The sequence below is a fragment of the Mesoplodon mirus genome (assembly GCF_964341445.2).
Source record: "Mesoplodon mirus genome assembly, chromosome: 20".
In the NCBI taxonomy this organism is placed as follows: Eukaryota; Metazoa; Chordata; class Mammalia; order Artiodactyla; family Ziphiidae; genus Mesoplodon; species Mesoplodon mirus.
In genome coordinates this window covers 30,912,156-30,932,065 of record NC_138996.1, presented here as the reverse complement: position 1 = coordinate 30,932,065, position 19,910 = coordinate 30,912,156, and the positions used below count along the sequence as shown (strand labels likewise).

The 19,910-nt window shown below is 48.8% G+C and overlaps 1 protein-coding gene across 2 annotated transcripts in view; it reads right to left on the bottom strand.

Moving 5' to 3' along the window:
* The window catches only part of MYOM2 (myomesin 2), a gene marked incomplete at its 5' end in the record, with an annotated part of 74,259 nt that overhangs the window by 40,385 nt on the left and 13,964 nt on the right, over window positions 1-19,910 (bottom strand). For both annotated transcript variants that reach the window (XM_082608745.1, XM_082608746.1), the window contains 7 exons: window positions 2,756-2,883; window positions 11,410-11,463; window positions 12,060-12,259; window positions 14,236-14,377; window positions 16,726-16,887; window positions 18,876-19,040; window positions 19,795-19,845. In XM_082608745.1, coding sequence (XP_082464871.1) covers window positions 2,756-2,883; window positions 11,410-11,463; window positions 12,060-12,259; window positions 14,236-14,377; window positions 16,726-16,887; window positions 18,876-19,040; window positions 19,795-19,845 — 902 coding nt within the window. The remainder of the gene's footprint in view (window positions 1-2,755; window positions 2,884-11,409; window positions 11,464-12,059; window positions 12,260-14,235; window positions 14,378-16,725; window positions 16,888-18,875; window positions 19,041-19,794; window positions 19,846-19,910) is intronic.

Below are 19,910 nucleotides of genomic sequence, written 5' to 3'. Positions count from 1 at the left end.
TACACTGACCCCACTAAAGCTACCAGAAAGGACTGGGAAAGATTTCGAACAACCCAGGCTTCTAGAAATTAGATTCCTGTTTAGAGAAGTCTTCTCTCATTTTAGCAAAAGTGAAGTGGCTTTCTTGGACTGACGCAGGCGTTCACAGTCAGAGGCCCCCTTGTGCCCGAGTATGTTCACCGTCTGGAGAGCAGGGGGAGGGTAGCAGGGGAGCCCTGGGCACACTTAGCTGGGCCGACGGGAGAAAAGGACCAGGGGCTGAAGGAGGCAAGACAGGGAGGGAGTGGGGAAAACACCGCTAGGGTCTTACAGCCAAGCTTCTAGAAAAGCTAGTGCCCATCTTCTAAGCAGGGGTGGAGGAAGTTCTTAGGGTTCTGCACCCCGAGAACCACAGGGCACCACTGCCTTCACGGCAGCCAAACTCTCAGCACACGAGCCCAACGTGGACAGGACAGGCCGTGCACCTTGGGCTGTGGCCACACGTGGGCTTTCCAAGCAGAGCTCACTCAGGGGAAGACGCGTGCTTCAAACTGTACTCAGATGCCAAGCTATTAACCAGAGCGCTGTCATTCCTAGCATCTTGTGCCTGGTCCTGACATAAAGTGGAAATACAGGACTAGACAGAGGACGCTGACTCATAACCATCCCTGTGGTTCCTTTTAGGCCTGATAGGAACTAAGGCCCCCAAAGACCACCTTGGATGGGTTGGGGCAGGACCGTCCTCCGTGAGTCGCCCAGTCCAGCTCCCTCCCGGGCTCCCTGCTGCCCTCCCCCACTCCCGGGGTCCCTGGACACCACGGCTCCCCTCAGGCTGTCCTGGAAGCTTCCTCTCCCTGATCACACACCCTGTGCTGTTGCTCACTGCCCGTGGCAATGGGTAGGGAATGGAAGGGTGTCCTCGGTGAGGCAGGCCTCTTTTTTTTTTTTTTTTTTTCGGTACGCGGGCCTCTCACTGCTGTGGCCTCTCCCGTTGCGGAGCACAGGCTCCGGACGCGCAGGCTCAGCGGCCACGGCTCACGGGCCCAGCCGCTCCGTGGCATGTGGGATCTTCCCGGACCGGGGCACGAACCCGTGTCCCCTGCATCGACAGGCGGACTCTCAACCACTGCGCCACCAGGGAGGCCCTAACTTTTTTTTTTTTTTTTTGCGGTACGCGGGCCTCTCACTGTTGTGGCCTCTCCCGTTGCGGAGCACAGGCTCCGGACGCGCAGGCTCAGCGGGCATGGCTCACGGGCCCAGCCGCTCCGCGGTATGTGGGATCCTCCCAGACCGGGGCACGAACCCGTGTCCCCTGCATCAGCAGGTGGACTCTCAACCACTGCGCCACCAGGGAAGCCCGCGGCAGGCCTCTTTTTAAAAGTGGGTTTGCTAGCGGGGGGGTGAAATAGGGGAAGGGGAGTCAGAGGTACAGACCCCCAGTCCTGTAGTAAATAAGTCGAGGGATATGATGTACAGCAGAAGAAAGATGGTCAGTAATACTGTAATTACCTTGTATGGGGACAGAGGGTGACTACACTTGTGGTGACCATGGTGACCACCTTATAATGTATGTAAATGTCAAATCACTACATACTACACCCGAAACCAACATAATACTGTACATCAACCATGTTTCAATAAAAAATAGTTTAAAATTTTAAAAGATTTTTAAATGTGTTTGCTGAAACTTGGTCTTTCTGGCACTGGGTAGGTGAGTAGAAAAATATCTCTGAAGAGGGCCTGAGAAAGCGCCTTTCCTCCTGGGAGGGCTGACCGCTAGATTTTCATGATGCAAAACAAGAAGCTAGCGCCCGGCAGCAAGAAGTTAACACTTGACTCTGCCCACAGGTAAGCCCTGCAGATAAGTAGAGAAAGCTGAGGGTCATTATACCGTCTGGAGCCTGAACACTGTTCATTTCCGTTCTGCTTTCCTTCACCTTGTTGTATTACACATTATTACTGTATGAGAGACATACGCTCACATTAAGAGTTATAGACTTTATGTGTATATTACACATATTGGATTCTCTATTACATTGTAATATAAATTGCGTATCACAGAACCACAGTTACAGGATTCATATGGTTATACAGGTTTTTCAACAACGGTCCACAGCCCAGTCACAGGCCAGCGATCTGAATGACTGTCACAACCTGCATTTTTAGTGCAATTGCACAGACCAAAGCAGGAGAGAGAACACATGGCATGGAGTAAGGACACTGTGTTTGAAATTTAGTTGGTGATGTACGTTCAGTGTGTGTGTGTGTGTGTGTGTGTGTGTCTGCAACACACAAACGATTTCTTCCTACGCGTCCAGATCTAAAAAGTCTGCAAACCAATGATTCTGTGTAACCCTTCGCCATCTGCAGTGTGAATTCCTCAACACAATCGCCACCAAGTGGCCACTCGGCTTATGAGCAAACTGAGAGCAGGGATCGCTGTCCCCCTGCCCACATCCGGAATCCTCAGAACTTGGGAGCCTAGAATGTTCCAGCAGGAAGAAAGCTGGCGGCTCCCTCAGTGCGAGGCCCTGGTGTACAGCGGGGAGCCAGGAGCCTGACCGGCCCCCGCGGAGGGCAGCACAGCCTGAGCAGGACATGCTCCTCGGATGCCACGCCCCTCACAAACTCCCTCAGGCATTCACAGCTCAGCCAGTTTCTGCAGCTTCACGTTAAATAACTGATCTGAGAGCTGCGCATCCTTAAAACACACGACACAGCACCACGGGAAAGCCTACAGAGATCTGCTGCTTCAGGAAACCCACCCGGGGTGTACCTTCTCAATGAAATACATCAGCGGCTCCTTGCCACGGGGGGTAGGTGGGTCCCAGCTGAGGACGACATATGTCCTGCTGATTTCGGAGGCGTGGACGTTGGTGGGAGGTCCTGGAAGCTTAACTTCACCTGGAGGAGGAATCAACACTGTGAGTGCTGACAGAAGCCAGGTCAGCCCGCTTGCTGCAGCCCATCTTGGGAGCACGACCCTCGGCTACTTTACAGGCCTTAAAGGACTCACGTATCAGTGTCGGCTTTTGCTTCATTTCTATTCTGGGAAAGCAAGCAAACTGCAAGGACTATTTTTCCAGAGCCAAAGTATAATGAACTGGTAAAGATCGTCCAATTACTTCTGTTTCCAATATAAGCCAGTTCATAAGAAAGGAATCTAATCCAAAATTCATCCAGAATTTCAGTTGGAAGTGGGGGAGGAATTTACCCAGAAGAAACAGGGCATTTAACCAGAAACGCAGCTCTGACTGTTTGGGGAATTTGTGCAGAGAAGGTACCAGCAATCGCGTCCTGCAGCAGGGATGCCTTCCAAGATGGGGGTCGTACTTTCTCTAAGGGCCCTCTCTGGTTGTTTTCCTCTCATTATGCCCTCAAAGCATGGAAACAATATATCGACTTCCAAAGCACACAGCTTCCCTTCCTGGGTAGATCTGTTCCACACCCACAAGCATTGCATCTATGTCTATATACTTAAAATTCCAGCGTGATACCAATAAGCAAGTAACTATAATAGAACAGTCCCATCAAAGAAGCCCACTGCGTCTCTTCTGACACACGTCTCTTTTTAATAAAATGCTAGGTGTCAGGCGTGTTATGTCTGGATGTGAGAACTTTTCATGAGGGGTGGAGGTTTTCCAGACACACAGTTCCAGTCATTGCGATACAAAATATCATGAGCTTCCAATTAGATTAGCACATGATTAAGATGGTTCAAAACGTCCCCAGGACACCTGGGAGAGCCCTGCTCAAGATACAATGGTTCTCTCTGGCCTGCACTGCCAGGGAGGAATTTAACAGCCGCGTGGAAACAGCCCAAACAAGCCTGGGTTTCATTTCATAAGAGTCTTGTTACCAGGCTTCCCTGGTGGCGCAGTGGTTGAGAGTCTGCCTGCCGATGCAGGGGACGCTGGTTTGTGCCCCGGTCGGGGAAGATCCCACATGCCGCGGAGCGGCTGGTTCCGTGAGCCATGGCCGCTGAGCCTGCACGTCTGGAGCCTGTGCTCCACAACGGGAGAGGCCACAACAGTGAGAGGCCCGTGTACCACAAAAAAAAAAAAAAAAAAAAAAAGAGTCCTGTTACCGTGCTCATCACATTTTACAGGCAATGGGGGCACAGAGGCACAGACGTGGGCTTACCCAGGAGCATCTGGCAAATGGGTTGGGTTTCAAACAAGGAGCCAGAGTATGTCCAGAAAAGTGCCAAGTGTGCCAGGTGGAGCAGGGCCCTGGCACACCCTACACGCCTTCTCTGGATCCACCTGCCGTGTCCACACCTAAAGAGATCCAGGGAGAGGCCCTAAAGAGAGGAGACACAGATCACCCATCCTTGGGGGATGCAGCCAAGCTTCCAAAGTGAGTCGTGGTGCACCTCAGAGGTACTAGATGACACAGGAACAAACCAAGGGGGCAGAAAGGAAATGACGCAAATGATAAAGCCATGTGAGCGTGGGAACACATCAGTGCAGAATCGCCTTTCCTGCACGTTCAGATCTGAATGCCTCGCTGTGTTTAGACCTGGCACATAACTTCAAGACCCAGAGGAAAATGGAATAAGGAGCACTTTATCTGAGGCCAAGACAAGAAGGAAGAATCCAGCTTTTGTCAGCAGGGACTCCCCGATCGGGGAGGATGCTTGGGTTATGCAGACTCTCCGCCCCACCCGGGGCCGTGCACTAATGAGCCTTGGAGATCTGCAGATGACCCCAGCCCCAGAGAGAAAAACAGGATATTCAAAATGGCCCTGGGAGCCAAGGGGAGGACCAAGGAAATAAACTGAAGTCTGTTACCGACACTCCAACTGCTGAGAGGATCCTCAGAGAGAGAAAAAGCAAATGCAGGCAAAACAAAAAGAGCAGCAACCGCCAAGTGCCTTACGGGGTGTGCTGACCACAGTGCTGCTGGTGGAGGGTCCTGCGCCTGCCTCTGCCTCAGGGTCACGATGCTCCTCTGGAGCCCTGTTCTAACGAGCCATGTCAACACCGGATGAAGGTGGACATATGAGATGGAAACGCAGCTCAGAAACGAGCTCAGGAAAACGCAGTGTTTTCCCAAGATCACACAGCTAGTGGGCGGCTGTGCAGGGGTCCAAGCCTAGGTCTTCGAATCCCAAACCCAGCTTTTCGTTCTATTGACCACAGCCTCCAGAACCTGCCCCAGAGACTCGCATCTACGTCAGTGAAACGTAAAGTTTGTTCGGAATTGTTAGAATGCCCAAGAGGACAGAATTCAAGAGAATGAACAACTGTAAATGAGTTTGCGGCATTCAGAGCAAAGGATGAATTCAATGCGTTAGCTACAAATGACCTTGTCCAAAACAGTGCAGTAAATGCTTGGATATATAATAGTAGAACAAAAACAATCTCATTATATCTGCGAGAGCCTATTCTGGCCTTTCCAAGAATGAGGTGTCTAGTTTTCCATGGAGCAACTCAAGAGAGATAGGAAGATTTGGATGATGTTAAAAGGAGAGCATGGATATTAATTTAAATGTTTGTAGGAAGACACCAACCAAGATTAAAATGATTAGAAAGATCAAAAGAGGGACCTTCAAGACGGCAGAGGAGTAAGATGTGGACATCACCTTCCTCCCCACAAATACATCAGAAATACATCTACACGTGGAACACCTCCTACAGAACACCTACTGAACGCTGGCAGAAGACCTCAGACCTCCCAAAAGGCAAGAAACTCCCCAGGTACCTGGGTAGGGCAAAAGAAAAAAGAAAAAAAAACAGAGACAAAAGGATAGGGATGGTACCTGCACCAGTGGGAGGGAGCCGTGAAGGAGGAAAGGTTTCCACACACTAGAAGCCCCTTCGCGGGCGGAGACGGGGGAGTGGTGGGGTGGGGGGAGCTTCGGAGCCACGGAGGAGAGCGCAGCCACAGGGGTGCGGAGGGCAAAGTGGAGAGATTCCCGCACAGAGGATCGGTGCCGACCGGCACTCACCAGCCCGAGAGACTTGTACGCTCACCCGCCGGGGTGGGCGGGGGCTGGGAGCTGAGGCTCGGGCTTCGGTCAGATCCCAGGGAGAGGACTGGGGTTGGCGGTGTGAACACACCCTGAAGGGGGCTAGTGCGCCACGGCTGGCCGGGAGGGAGTCCGGGGAAAAGTCTGGAGCTGCTGAAGAGGCAAGAGACCATTGTTGCAGGGTGCACGAGGAGAGGGGATTCAGAGTGCCGCCTAAACGAGCTCCAGAGATGGGCACGAGCCGCGGCTATCAGCGCGGACCCCAGAGACGGGCATGAGATGCTAAGGCTGCTGCTGCCGCCACCAAGGAGCCTGTGTGCAAGCACAGGTCACTGTCCACACCTCCCCTCCTGGGAGCCTGTGTGGCCCATCACTGCCAGGGTCCCCTGATCCAGGGACAACTTCCCTGGGAGAACGCACAGCGCGCCTCAGGCTGGTGCAACGTCACGCCGGCCTCTGCCGCCGCAGGCTCGCCCCGCACTCCTTGCCCCTCCCTCCCCCCCGCCTGAGTTAGCCAGAGCCCCCGAAGCAGCGGCTCCTTTAACCCCATCCTGTCTAGGCAAAGAACACACGCCCTCAGGCAACCTACACGCAGGGGCGGGGCCAAATCCAAAGCTGAACCCCGGGAGCTGAGCGTACAAAGAAGAGAAAGGGAAATCTCTCCCAGCAGCCTCAGGAGTAGTGGATTAAATCTCCACCATCAACTTGATGTACCCTGCATCTGTGGAATACCTGAATAGACAACGAATCATCCCAAACTGAGGAGGTGGACTTTGGGAGCAACTGTAGACTTGGGGTTTGCTTTCTGCATCTAATTTGTTTCTGGTTTTATGTTTATCTTAGCTTACTATTTAGAGCTTATTATCATTGGTAGATTTGTTTATTGATATGGTTGCTCTCTTCCTTTTTTTTTGATTTATATATACATTTTTTCCCTTTTTTTCTTTTTGTGAGTGTGTATGTGTATGCTTCTTTGTGTGATTTTGTCTGTATAGCTTTGCGTTTACCATTTGTCCTAGGGTTCTATCTGTCCATTTGTGTGTGTGTATGTGTGTCTTTTTTTAGTATAGTTTTTCGTGCTCGTTATCTTGGTGGATTTGTTTTTTGGTTTAGTGGCTCTCTTCTTTCTTTTTTTAATTACTTTTTTATTTCTAATTTTTTTTAAATTTTAATAACTTTATTTCATTTCATTTCTTTTCTTCCCTCCCTCCCTCCTTTCTTTTCTTTTTCTTTCTTTCTTTCTTTCTTTCTTTCTTCCTTTCTTTCTTTCTTTCTTTCTTTCTCTCTTTCTCTCTTTCTCCCTTTCTTTCTTCCTACAGGGTGTTGGTGCTCTGGCCTGGTGTCAGGCCTGAGCCTCTGAGGTGGGAGAGCTGAGTTTAGGACACTGGACCAGCAAAGACCTCCTGGCCCCAAGTAATAGCAATCGGCGAGAGCTCTCCCAGAGATCTCTGTCTCAGCACTAAGACCCGGCTCCACCCAATGGCCAGCAAACTCCAGTGCTGGATGCCCCATGCCAAACAACTAGCAGGACAGGAACACAACCCCACTCCTTAGAAGAGAGGATGCCTAAAATCATACTAACTTCAAAGACACCCCAAAACACACCACTGGACGAGGCCCTGTCCACCATAAAGACAAGATCCAGCCTCATCCACCAGAACACAGGCACCAGTCCCCTCCACCAGGAAGCCTACACAACCCACTGAACCAACCTCACCCACTGGGGGCAGACACCAAAAACAACGGGAACTATGAACCTGAAGCCTGCGAAAAGGAGACCCCCCAAACACAGTAAGTTAAGCAAAATGAGAAGACAGAGAAACACACAGCAGATGAAGGAGCAAGGTAAAACCCCACCAGACCAAACAAATGAAGAGGAAACAGGCAGTCTACCTGAAAAAGAATTCAGAGTAATGATAGTAAATATGATCCAAAATCTTGGAAATAGAATGGAGAAAATATAAGAAACATTTAACAAGGACCTAGAAGAACTAAAGAGCAAATAAATGATGATAAACAACAAAATAAATGAAATTAAAAATTCTCTAAAAGGAATCAATAGTAGAATAACTGAGGGAGAAGAACTGATAAATGACCTGGAAGATAAAATAGTGGAAATAACTGCCACAGAGCAGAATAAAGAAAAAGGAATGAAAAGAATTGAGGACAGTCTTAGAGACCTCTGGGACAATATTAAACGCACCAATATTCGAATTATAGAGGTCCCAGAAGAAGAGAAAAAGAAAGGGTCTGAGAAAATATTTGAAGAGATTATAGTTGAAAACTTCCCTAACATGGGAAAGGAAATAGTCAAGTCCAGGAAGTGCGGAGAGTCCCATACAGGATAAATCCAAGGAGAAACAAACCAAGACACATATTAATCAAACTATCAAAAATTAGATACAAAGAAAAAATATTAAAAGCAGGAAGGGAAGAGCAACAAATAACATACAAGGGGGGCTTCCCTGGTGGCGCAGTGGTTGAGAATCTGCCTGCCAATGCAGGGGACACAGGTTCAAGTCCTGGTCCGGGAAGATCCCACATTCTGTGGAGCAACTAAGCCCGTGCACCACAACTACTGAGCCTGTGCTCTAGAGACTGTAAGCCACAACTACTGAGCCCACGTGCCACAACTACTGAAGCCCACGCACCTAGAACCTGTGCTCTGCAACAAGAGAAGCCACCACAAAGAGAAACCCGCACACCGCAACTAGAGAAAGCCCGCACACAGCAACGAGGACCCAATGCAACAAAAAATAAATAAATAAATTTTAAAAATCAATGTGATACACCGTATTAACAAATTGAAGGAAAAAAAACATACGATAATCTTGATACAGAAAAAGCTTTCGACAAAATTCAATACCCATTTATGATAAAAACGCTCCAGAGGGCTTCCCTAGTGGCACAGTGGTTGAGAGTCCGCCTGCCGATGCAGGGGACGCGGGTTTGTGCCCTGGTCTGGGAAGATCCCACATGCCGCGGAGCGGCTGGGCCCGTGAGCCATGGCCGCTGAGCCTGCGCGTCTGGAGCCTGTGCTCTGCAACAGGAGAGGCCACAACAGTGAGAGGCCCACGTACCGCAAAAAAAAAAAAAAAAAAAAAAAACTTCAGTGAGATATCACCTCACACCGGTCAGAATGGCCATCATCAAAAAATCTACAAACAATAAATGCTGGAGAGGGTGTGGAGAAAAGGGAAACCTCTTGCATTGTTGGTGGGAATGTAAATTGATACAGCCACTATGGAGAACAGTATGGAGGTTCCTTAAAAAACTAAAAATAGAACTACCATACGACCCTGCAATCCCATTACTGGGCATATACCCTGAGAAAACCATAATTCAAAAAGAGTCACGTACCACAATGTTCATTGCAGTACTGTTTACAATAGCCAGGATATGGATGCAACCTAAGTGTCCATCGACAGATGAATGGATAAAGAAGACGCGGCATGTGTATACAATGGAATATTACTCAGCATAAAAAGAAAAAAAATTGAGCTATTTGTAATGAGGTGGATAGACCTGGAGTCTGTCATACAGAGTGAAGTAAGTCAGAAAGAGAAAAACAAATACCATATGCTAACACATATATATGGAATCTAAAAAAAAAAAAAAGGTTCTGAAGAACCTAGGGGCAGGACAGGAATAAAGACGCAGACATAGAGCATGGACTCGAGGACACAGGAAAGGGGAAGGGTAAGCTGGGAAGAAGTGAGAGAGTGGCATGGACATATATACACTACCAAATGTAAAATAGATAGCTAGTGGGAAGCAGCCACATAGCACAGGGAGATCAGCTTGGTGCTTTGTGACCACCTAGAGGGGTGGGATAAGGAGGGTGGGAGGGAGACGCAAGAGGGAGGGGATATGGGGATATATGTACAGGTATAGCTGATTCACTTTGTTATAAAGCAGAAACTAACACAACAATGCAAAGCAATTATACTCCAATAAAGATGTTAACAAAAAAAAGAAGCCATTGCTAGGAAGGAAAAACAAGTATCGTATATTAACGCATATATGTGGAACCTAGAAAAATGGTACAGATGAACCGGTTTTGCAGGGCAGAAATTGAGACACAGATGTAGAGAACAAACGTATGGACACCAAGGGGGAAAGTGACGGGGGGGTGGTATGATGAATTGGGAGATTGGGATTGACATATGTACACTAATATGTATAACATGGATAACTAATAAGAACCTGCTGTATAAAAAAATAAATAAAATAAAATTCAAAAATTCCAAAAAAAATATGCGTATTTTATACAGGTTGTTCTCCTGCAGCAAACATCTCTTCCAATATAACTGGGCCATTTTTATTCACTCAAACATCTGTGTTTTCATCAGCTGTTCAGGAGGTCATAACATCCACCTTTCCTAAATTGTTTTCTTTTGATACTTACTTGTTGGGCATCTTTCCCAGTTTCTGAGTTTTTCTGGAAGCAGAGGTTTTAACTGAGACTTTATTTTATTTTTAAAATTTTTATTGGAGTACAGTTCCTTTACAATGTTGTGTTAGTTTCTACTGTACAGCAAAGTGAATCAGCTATATGTATACATATATCCCCCCTTTTATGGATTTCCTTCCCATTTAGGTCACCACAGAGCACTGAGTAGAGTTCCCTGTGCTATACAGTAGGTTCTCACTAGTTATCTATTTTATACATAGTATCAATAGCATATATATGTCAGTCCCAATTTCCCAATTCATCCCACCCCACCCCCCCTTGGTATCCATACGTTTGTTCTCTACATCTGTGTTTGTATTTCTGCTTTGTAAATAAGATCTTCTATGCCAGTTTTTTCAGATTCCACATATATGCGTTAATATACGATATTTGTTTTTCTCTTTCTGACTTACTAATTTTTAAGTTTTCACTCATTGTCAACTGTAGTTATAATTCCAGTTAAAATCTTTGGATTCCTGGTTAATGATGCCAGATTCTCCTTCTCAGTAAATTGATCTTCCCAGATATCTAAGGACTATTAAGAAGAAGTGTGCATAAAATCCAACAGAAAAAAGGAAATGCAAACTTTCAAACCACAGGGACATTATCTGATAGGAAAACTAGTCCCTTTTAGTCAAAATGTTAGAAATAAAATTTTTGCTTAAAAAAATAATAAAACAAAATACTGTTCAGTTGTGGAGTCTGGGAGAAAGGACCCCAGCCTCGGCCAGGACTCAAGTCTCAGGTTGGGTCTAGTTACTCCTCTGTAGGTCCCCGAGGATGCCTGAGAGACCCCACATGAAGCCATGAAGCCAGGACTCCACTGACCACTCTCACTTTCATTCCCGCCCTCTGCCCTGCTGACTTTTTTAATTCCATAGACCTTAAGCTTGACCCACAGTTTTTATTTTTACATGTGAAGAGTGTACGCACCATTCTCTAGTTACAACCCTAAATCCCTAGGGTATAAGCAGCTGAAAGGAAATGGTAACGAGTTCCTTACCTTCAAGGTCCTCCTGATAGATTACGATTTCTTTATCTCCCTCCCAGTGGACTGCTGCAGAGAGAAAGGTCAGTGCTGAATCCGACGTCCAGAAAGCGCTGGATTCCCAGAATCGCCTTTGCATTACCATGACAGCAGCCGAACCACTCTGAGGTCATCAGAGTTGATATTTCGGAAGTGGTCTCAAAGAGATCAGGGCTTCTCGGCTCTTTGTACTGGATTCAAAAGGCCACGCAGGCAAGGAAAATGCAGTGACCCACTTAAAACCATAATTAAGGGCCCAATCCCGTTAATCTGGGTCATGTGAAATTAAAATTCAGAAAGGGAGGGGCTTGGCTTCAACGCTTTCTGAGTCTCATCATGTGTTGAAATGACAACATCAGTGGACTAAGAAAAGTCTAATTCTGAACCAGTTTAACTGGATTTCAGTGAAGAGCCTTAGGAAGATGAAGCACCTTCGTTTCAAGGTGTAAATGTCAGCCTGGCATCCCCACCCCTAACGTGGCCTTGACGGCCACCCGGAGCCCATGAGGCACAGCTGTGCTGTGCTCAGCTCTGAAGATGATCTCAAGGCTCAGATACAAGATGGGGGGAAAAGAGAAAGAACAAATCACACAAAACTGCTGGAACTTGAAGTCTGAGCGCCCTACCTTGTAACCGTTTGAGGTCATGGGGGTCGAGGGCAGCCACAGCCTCAGAGACTCTGGAAGGCCGGCTGATCCCTGCATTGTTGACAGCCCGCACACGGAATATGTAGGACCTTCCTTCAAAAAGCCCGGTTACGGGGTATTTACAGATCTTCACGGGGCGGTCATTGCACTGAACCCAACTGTCAGTTCCCACTTCACATCTTCAAATAAAAAATAAGAGTAGAGAATAAAACTATATCAGTCTAGTAAGTATATAGAGCTGTATACATACATTACGCACACACACATATATATATATATATATCTCTCACAGTTATAACAGGAGAACATCTCCCACGGGTAAAATAAATGCTGTCAAAATACTGATTTACACAAATAATAGTATAAATAAACTTTAAAAGACAGAACTGTCTAGGAAATGGAGTATATACACACATACGTCCCTGAGCCTTGCTAACGTACAGCTGAAGCTCAATTCCCCACTTCAAAAACATTTAGGCAAAATCTCCTCCAAAGGTCATTTCAGATCTATCCCTGACAGTTCTCTTTCAATTTACACCACAAAATCTCTGGGTGCCCCTAAGCTCCCTGGCACGTCTGCTGCCTAGGCCCAGGAAATCAACGGTCCTTCACCCGGTGTCCCAAAGACGCATCTTCCTCCACCGGGTCACAAAGTGAGTCTTCGCTGCGAGGCTAGCTCAACATCTACTCCAATCACGTTAAGATGTTTCTTTCTAGAATGCTTCTCATGTGGAATTTGGAAGTCTATAGAAAGTATTAAGTCCTGACCAGAAACCTGGAAATGTAGAAAAGATTGACCTCCATTTTTCCCAGGTTGAGAAATTTCAATACAGAAACTGCATGTCAAATTCCAAGGAGAAAAGAGCAAGTTCAGAAAATTCGTCTTGTACCTGCGCTTTAGGAAGAATCAGCTCTCTTTCCTCCTAACTCTTCGGAATTTTTAATGAAAGTTCTCTGACCTGCGTATGCTGACCTGTTTCGGCCAGAGTCTGATGTGGTCAAAACTGAGAGTCTGGAAGAAACAATCTCAGCCCAGACCAACAACCGGCAGGTTACAAGGATAGGAGGGCGTCAGAAAAGAGAAGAAGTGGAGTATTATCCGAGAAGGTGCATGAAGTCGTTTTTGCCAAAAGGTTGGGAAAATGATCAAATGTCATAGGAGAATCGAAAATAGCTTTTGTTTTGGTTTTTGTTTCAATTCAAGGTAAACCCTGAACAATGCAAACCTGACGCCAGCATATCAAAATATCACCCTGATGGTGACTATAGCTTTGTTGGATGGAGAAGAGAATTTAATCAACATAATGCAATAAAACTGAGCTGCTTGGTTTTTTCTGAAATAACTGCCTTATATTCATGTGTTTTACACATATAAAATCTTAAATTCCTACCTAGAGCCATCCTCTTAAAACAACATAGCTTATACCCTTCTATCTTACTTCTAAATTCATTATCTTTGAGTGTAATGTCTCTCAGTGATTAGAATGGATAATACACTGCATATCCAATAAATTCACAGCTCTGCTTGGTTTCCCTCCCAGGCTCTGAGCACTATTCCAAGTAAAGGAACAAGAAAAGAGTTCAAACTCCTTTGGGTTTAATGATGACCTGCATTTACGTTATTACTCAAATTCCAATATTTTGTACCTTGAAACGTCAGTATTTTTCACCTGGAAACAAGAAGAGAACGTTATTTAACTGAGAAGAAGATTGGCCTTTGGGTATAAATGAGCTGGCATCCTCAGCCCGACGTCACCATGCCCAGGCTCTCGTCCTCCGAGGGAAGGACGGGGCTGAGCACAGACCTGCCGGCCGGAGCCCCATCCCAGCCCCCGGCTGGACCCTCAGTGGAGCCTGCAGCCCGGGCTCAGAGCGAGTCTGGAGAGGCAGGGTGGGATTTGATACTGGTGCCAATCAGGCAAACTGAGCCTCAGCCAGCACACAGTGGAATCGCGTGTGGGTACATGAGGCCCTGCCTGGCAGGCGATACTTTCCAATTACCCAGTCAGGAGTGACTAATAATCAAATAGTGAAGTTATATCCCATCAAGAACGGTGTCACAAACTTGAGATAAGAGAAATACCTACGCACCTCGTCCTGGGTAATACTCTTTTGAGGAACGTTTCCATCCCCAGAGGAATCAGTGGACACTCACCGATCAATGAAATAGCCGATGACCGGGCTCTCCTTGGTCGTGTTGGGTGGCTTCCAAGTTACGATAACATAATCCCGGTTTACATCGTGGCACTGCAGGTCCATGGGCGCGCCAGGGGCCCCCGTGATCAGGGGGTCAGCGTCTGGGGTGGGAGAGGAGAAGGAAGTCACGTGATAAGGGTCCTGGGTGCAGGGGGGGACAGCTGAGGCCGGCTGACAACTTCTTCAAACTCGGTGAGCTATCTGCATGCTCTCCTCCCCTGCTTATCCTCACGCCCTTGGTGGATTGGTGACGAGAGACATACATGTATTGATGAGTCTTTAACTCGAAACACTGTCCTCTATGACACACTCAGTCTGTGATTTTCCATAAACGAATCCAAGTTGAAGTTCGCCTTCTGCCGACGGCATGTCATCACATAATGTCATGTCATCCAAAACCGACCGATGAAACGATAATAACAGTGGGGCCTTTTGAACACCTGAGCGATAGTACCTTAGACACTTGTGTGTTTCAGAGTCCTCAGAAGGTCTGAGGACTTCGATTTTTTTTCCTGCAAGTCGTGAGCACACTTTGGGTCCGTACGCATGCATCCCTTCCACACACAGCCAATTATGATCACCGTGCAATTACGTTTGTTTTCAAACGTTAATTACGGCGGCACTGAAGGCCAACGGAGCTATTTAGAAAGTTAATATGCTGCACATTTAATTTCCTTATGTAAAATGTGTATTTACTCAGGACCTAGGGCAGGTGGACCTTCTTAGCAGTGTAAGCATTGTACACTTTCTTGGTCCCATCTCCTCAGCATATTAAAAGCTAAGGATTTCTTCACACCGAGCCAAATATTGTCTCTCATATTCAAAGTCCTCAGAAAGTTGTCAGAACACTTAAACTCCCCATACGTGCACTATTTTCTTCCTGTTGGCTGCACAAGCAAGGCAATTTCAGCTACTGCATTTATTGTGCTTTCATGGGGCAAAACATCTTGCCAGAAGGCATGTACGGAGAATGGAAGGCACATTTTAGTGCCAACCGAATAAAAATGGTAAAACTTTGTGGATGTGTCTAAAACCCCAGCCTTGCAGGTTTATGCTGTCTGGTGGGGGGGTGGGGGTGTGGGGGGTTGTGCTTGTTGGCACTTTTTTTTTTTAAGTTAAAATATTCCCTGATGATACAGCCCTTCCATCATGCATGGATCTAACTGAAATGGTTTGGAAAAAATAATATACTGACAGTGTTATTCCAGGCACATATAACCTGGAGCCCGAGGTGGGCATATAGGTGCAGGAGACACGGAGAACAGGGCAGGTAAGGCGGGGGTGGGGAATGGAGGATAGAGTGGCCAGGGCCGCGGGGAGAGGAAGAGGGGGGTCCCGGTCAGGAAAGCAGCCGCCAGCCACCGAGAAGAGACTGGTGTCCCGGGGAGGGGCCAGCCGGGCCTCAGCCAGGAGGGGCCTCTATGCCCGAGGCCGCTGCACGAGCCAGGGCCGGTGCAGGGTAAGGGCTCGGCTGGGGGGCACTGCCCCGCACACAGGGTCGGGGCTTCGCAGGGGGCCAGCTCCCGCTTCCCAGAGAAGGGCCCAGGCCTCTGCACTCCACACTTTCACTGGAGAAAGGGAGAATATTTTCTTCCAAAACTGCTGTAAGATTTTTAGATTATATATACATATGTGAATATGTATGTGTGTGTACACATATACGTACACATATATACACCTGTATGTATGTATACACATATACATATATATAATATTATATAAAATTTTATCCATTTTATATATCCCTTACATAAAAGTATGTATATGTGACATATACATCTATACACATATGAATATATACACCTACAAGCCTATATATGATAGGCATTTATAGATAATATATAAATACCTATGTTATACATATACATAAAGATAAATACACGTATATCTATAACATCGACCACTGTGCCTGGTATATCACGAGCTTTGTTTTCCCTTCCATGAGTGGGATGGACAAGGCTCTCATGGGCTGCTGGGAGGATGAAACATGACAACACACGTGTCTCCTGGTGTAAACGCCCCGGAGGTGTGGCCCCCGTGGTTACTGTCTTAAACACACATGTGACTGAAGTCAGTGGTCATGACAGTGTCAGTCCTTCCTGCCACGGCCCTGGCCCTGTCACAAGGCCTAAGCGGGGGAAGAGGGGAGGGAGGCCCAGGCGGCCCGGGAACAGGCCCTTCCACTCCGGACCCCACTCCCTGCTTGGATTTCTTCCAGAATCAGCAGTTCAGGGCCATTCGCTCCTAGGTGTCATCCTACGAATTCCAGCAATTTATCAGCGACAGGGACACAAAGCTCCGCCTCTGCTCCACCCCCAGTGACACCTGCTTATGTCACGGATGCGATCGGGACGCGCCTAGGAGACACCTCCCGGCGGTCAGGCCATCTCCGGGGAGCAGCCTTGGGCTCCATCTGGGCCCCATCCCACCCCACCCGTAGCCTGCGCACCTCGGACAAACAGGAAGGCGCTGTGCTCGCTGACCCCTCCCCTGGACACGATCCTCAGGGTGTAGAGACCCTCGTCGTCCTTGTTCAGGTGGCTGAAGGACAGCAAGGCCTGGCCTTCCCCGAAGAACATCTTTGTCCACTTGGACTCCTTCAGCAGCACGTCTGGAAGACGGTCAAGGGAGACGGGCTTCAGGGACATGCAGGGACCCGGGGCACCCGCGGAGGGCAGTGGTGCCTGCCAGCCTGACCCACAGCACAAACACACACATGGGGCTGGGGGGACCGGGACACGCGGGACAGGACAGAGGTCAGCACTCGGAGTGTGAAAGGTGAGACGCGTCTGCAAGGGGCCCTGCTGTGGCTTCGAAACGCACTTGACCCACACGTTGACACCAGGAAGTCCCCCACCAGCGTTCCTTAGAAATTAATAATAAAGTGCCAACAAACCACAGTCAAAAGGCAACAAAACTAAAGAGGCAAATTTCGGGAGAGGAAGGGTAAGTGACGAAAAATATTCAACGCTGGATATCGAGGAGACACAAAATAAAATAATGAGAAATTATTTTTCACCTACTGATTTGGCAACATCCATAACTAGAGAGTGAAGAGGAGACAGCCTGTCAGGTGCAGCCTTGAACCTGCCTGTTCCATTCGAATCAGCCAAGACTATGAAACCGTGGGTCCCCAGAATCCCGGGCACTTCCTAGTCTCGGGAACACCTTCTAAGATCCATGCCAACATCCTCTGGGAATATTAGGAGAACTCTCCTCGAATCCATTTCATATCCAGAAAGCGTAAATTAGAATCTTAGAACTTCGCTCTTAAATCTTAAATTAGAATTGCAAAGGGTAAGTTAATCTCCTTTGCCACCACAAAGAGGCTCTCTCCCTTCCTCTCTCCCTCCTGGACCATGAAGATCAGACACAACTATCCTATTCCAACCGAGCAGCACAGGCCCAGTGCCCTGGGATCCCAGCAGCGGACTCCCGGGGGTTGCAAGGACACAGGCATCTCCTCTGCACCTGGGACGCGTACCTGTTCCTCTCCTCTGCGCTTGGGCCCAGGGGTCCCCCTCCGCCTCTGCCAGCTCAGAGCCCTTCTCATCTGTCAACAGCCTATTTTTTCTTTCCATAAAGCTCTCCATCATCACCGCAAACCTGCTCTCTTGGCTAACTTTAACAGTGTGTGGGGTCAGTGCCATGCGTTTGGCAAATTATCACAGCCTGTTCTGGGACATTCCTTATACTTTACAGAGACTCTGCTTTACCATTTTGTGTATCTTCCCCAACTAGATTATAAATACCTTATGGGCAGGAATGGCATATGATTCTTTGTGCTATTTTGCATGGTGTTAGGCCCTGAATAAACACAGGCAGAATGTTCTGTGACTGAATCCGTAGGGAACAAGCTCCCTTTAGAAGCAGCAGCCAGAGATGAAGCTTCCTTCCACAGTCTACCCACACACACCACATACACACACACATCACACACACTACACACACACACCCCACACACACCGCACACACACACACCACACACACACCGCACACACACACCACACACACACACACACACACACACACACGGCCGCACAGGGCAGCCCACGCTGGCTGGCGGAAGCAGTGGAGCAGGGCCCCGGGAATGGGGGCTCCCAGCCCTGCCACTTCCCGGAGGTCGGGGGGAGGCCGAGGAAGTTCCTTGCCTCAGCCGCCCACGTATGAGGGGTTGACAACACTTCCCTCCCAAAGCCCTGATGAAAATCAAGTGAGTTATCACACTCCGAAGAGAGTCGGGACGCAATAAGCTCTAATAAATGGTAGCTACTGTTTCAGCAGAGGAAAAACATAAAGACACAGACACCCCGCTCACTCCTAACCACACGGAGACCCTCTTTATGGAGCTATAACAACCCCATGACTCATCTACCTCCAGGCCTCCCTGCTAACCCCATGCCCGGGGAAGTTCAAGGTAACGCGGGTCCAAGCTGCCCCCAGGCTCGCTTGCTTTGCCGCCCGCAGCCGTCGCGGAGGTGGAGAAAGCGCCAGGTCAACACTAAGGCTCAAAACTCACCATCACCCCAGCGAGGCCGGGGGCGGAGCCCAAGCACGGCGGGCGTGGGCGCAGAGCGCGCAGGAGGCCGCGACACTCACCGTCCCGGTACCACTCGGCCCGCGGCTGCACCCGCTTCAGGTCCGGCGTCACCAGCAGCGTGCACTTGAGAGCCAGCGTCTCGCCTTCCCTCCGGAAGGTGACGCCAAATTTCTCCAGAAACTGGACGTCGAAGTGCATGTGCGGGATCACGGCGGGCAGGGGCACTGCACGGGGCAGAGGGCGCGGTCACACGGCGGGTCGGCTGGGCAAAGCGGCCCCTCACCACCTCCTGCGCTCGCTTCCTCACGGGCTGCGCTGTGGCCCGAGCGCCTGCGTCCCCCCCGCCCCGTTCTCAGGACGAAGCCCCGACCCCCGGTGTGAAGATACTGGGGGGCGCCTTCGGGGGATTAGGCGGGATGAGGTCGTGGCGGTGGGGCCCGGGATGGGGTCAGTGCCCTTGTAAGGAGAGGACGAGACCACAGCCCTTTCTCTCAGCTCTCCGTGAGGACACGGCGTCCCACACCTGCCAGCTGGGACGCGGTCTCCCCTCCTCTGAGGCACCTCGACCTGGGACCTCCAGCCACCAGAACTGAGAGAAGTAACTGTCTGATGTTCAAGACCCAGGTGTGCTGTTTGTTATGGTGCCCGAGCTGACTCGGCCACTTCTGAAGAATCAGAAAACCGGCGTGGAGTGGCATCTGGGCATTTTTGCCAAAGGAGCATGGAAGGCGGATTGAGCAGGGGGGTGCGTGCTCTGAGCCACGTGCAAAGTGTAAAGGGTTTAAATCCTGCATCAGCCCCAAGATGTGTGAGCCCCCGAATCCACGGCAGCGACGGTCAGCACACCGACACCAGCCAGAAGAAAGGGCCTTTTGCAGTACAGTTTGAAAAGGGATTTGATGCTTAGAAAATATGTTTCAATGATATGCTATGTCAGTACACATTCTTCTGCACAGAGAAGGAAAAGAATCAACTTACAGCTGATCGGGAGCCCCACAGAATGGAACGGCTCCTCGTCACCTCGGAATCCTGCAAGACAGTCAGGCGATCACGGTGGAGAAAGAGGAGAGGCGGGGGGACAGCGCCCCATCCCC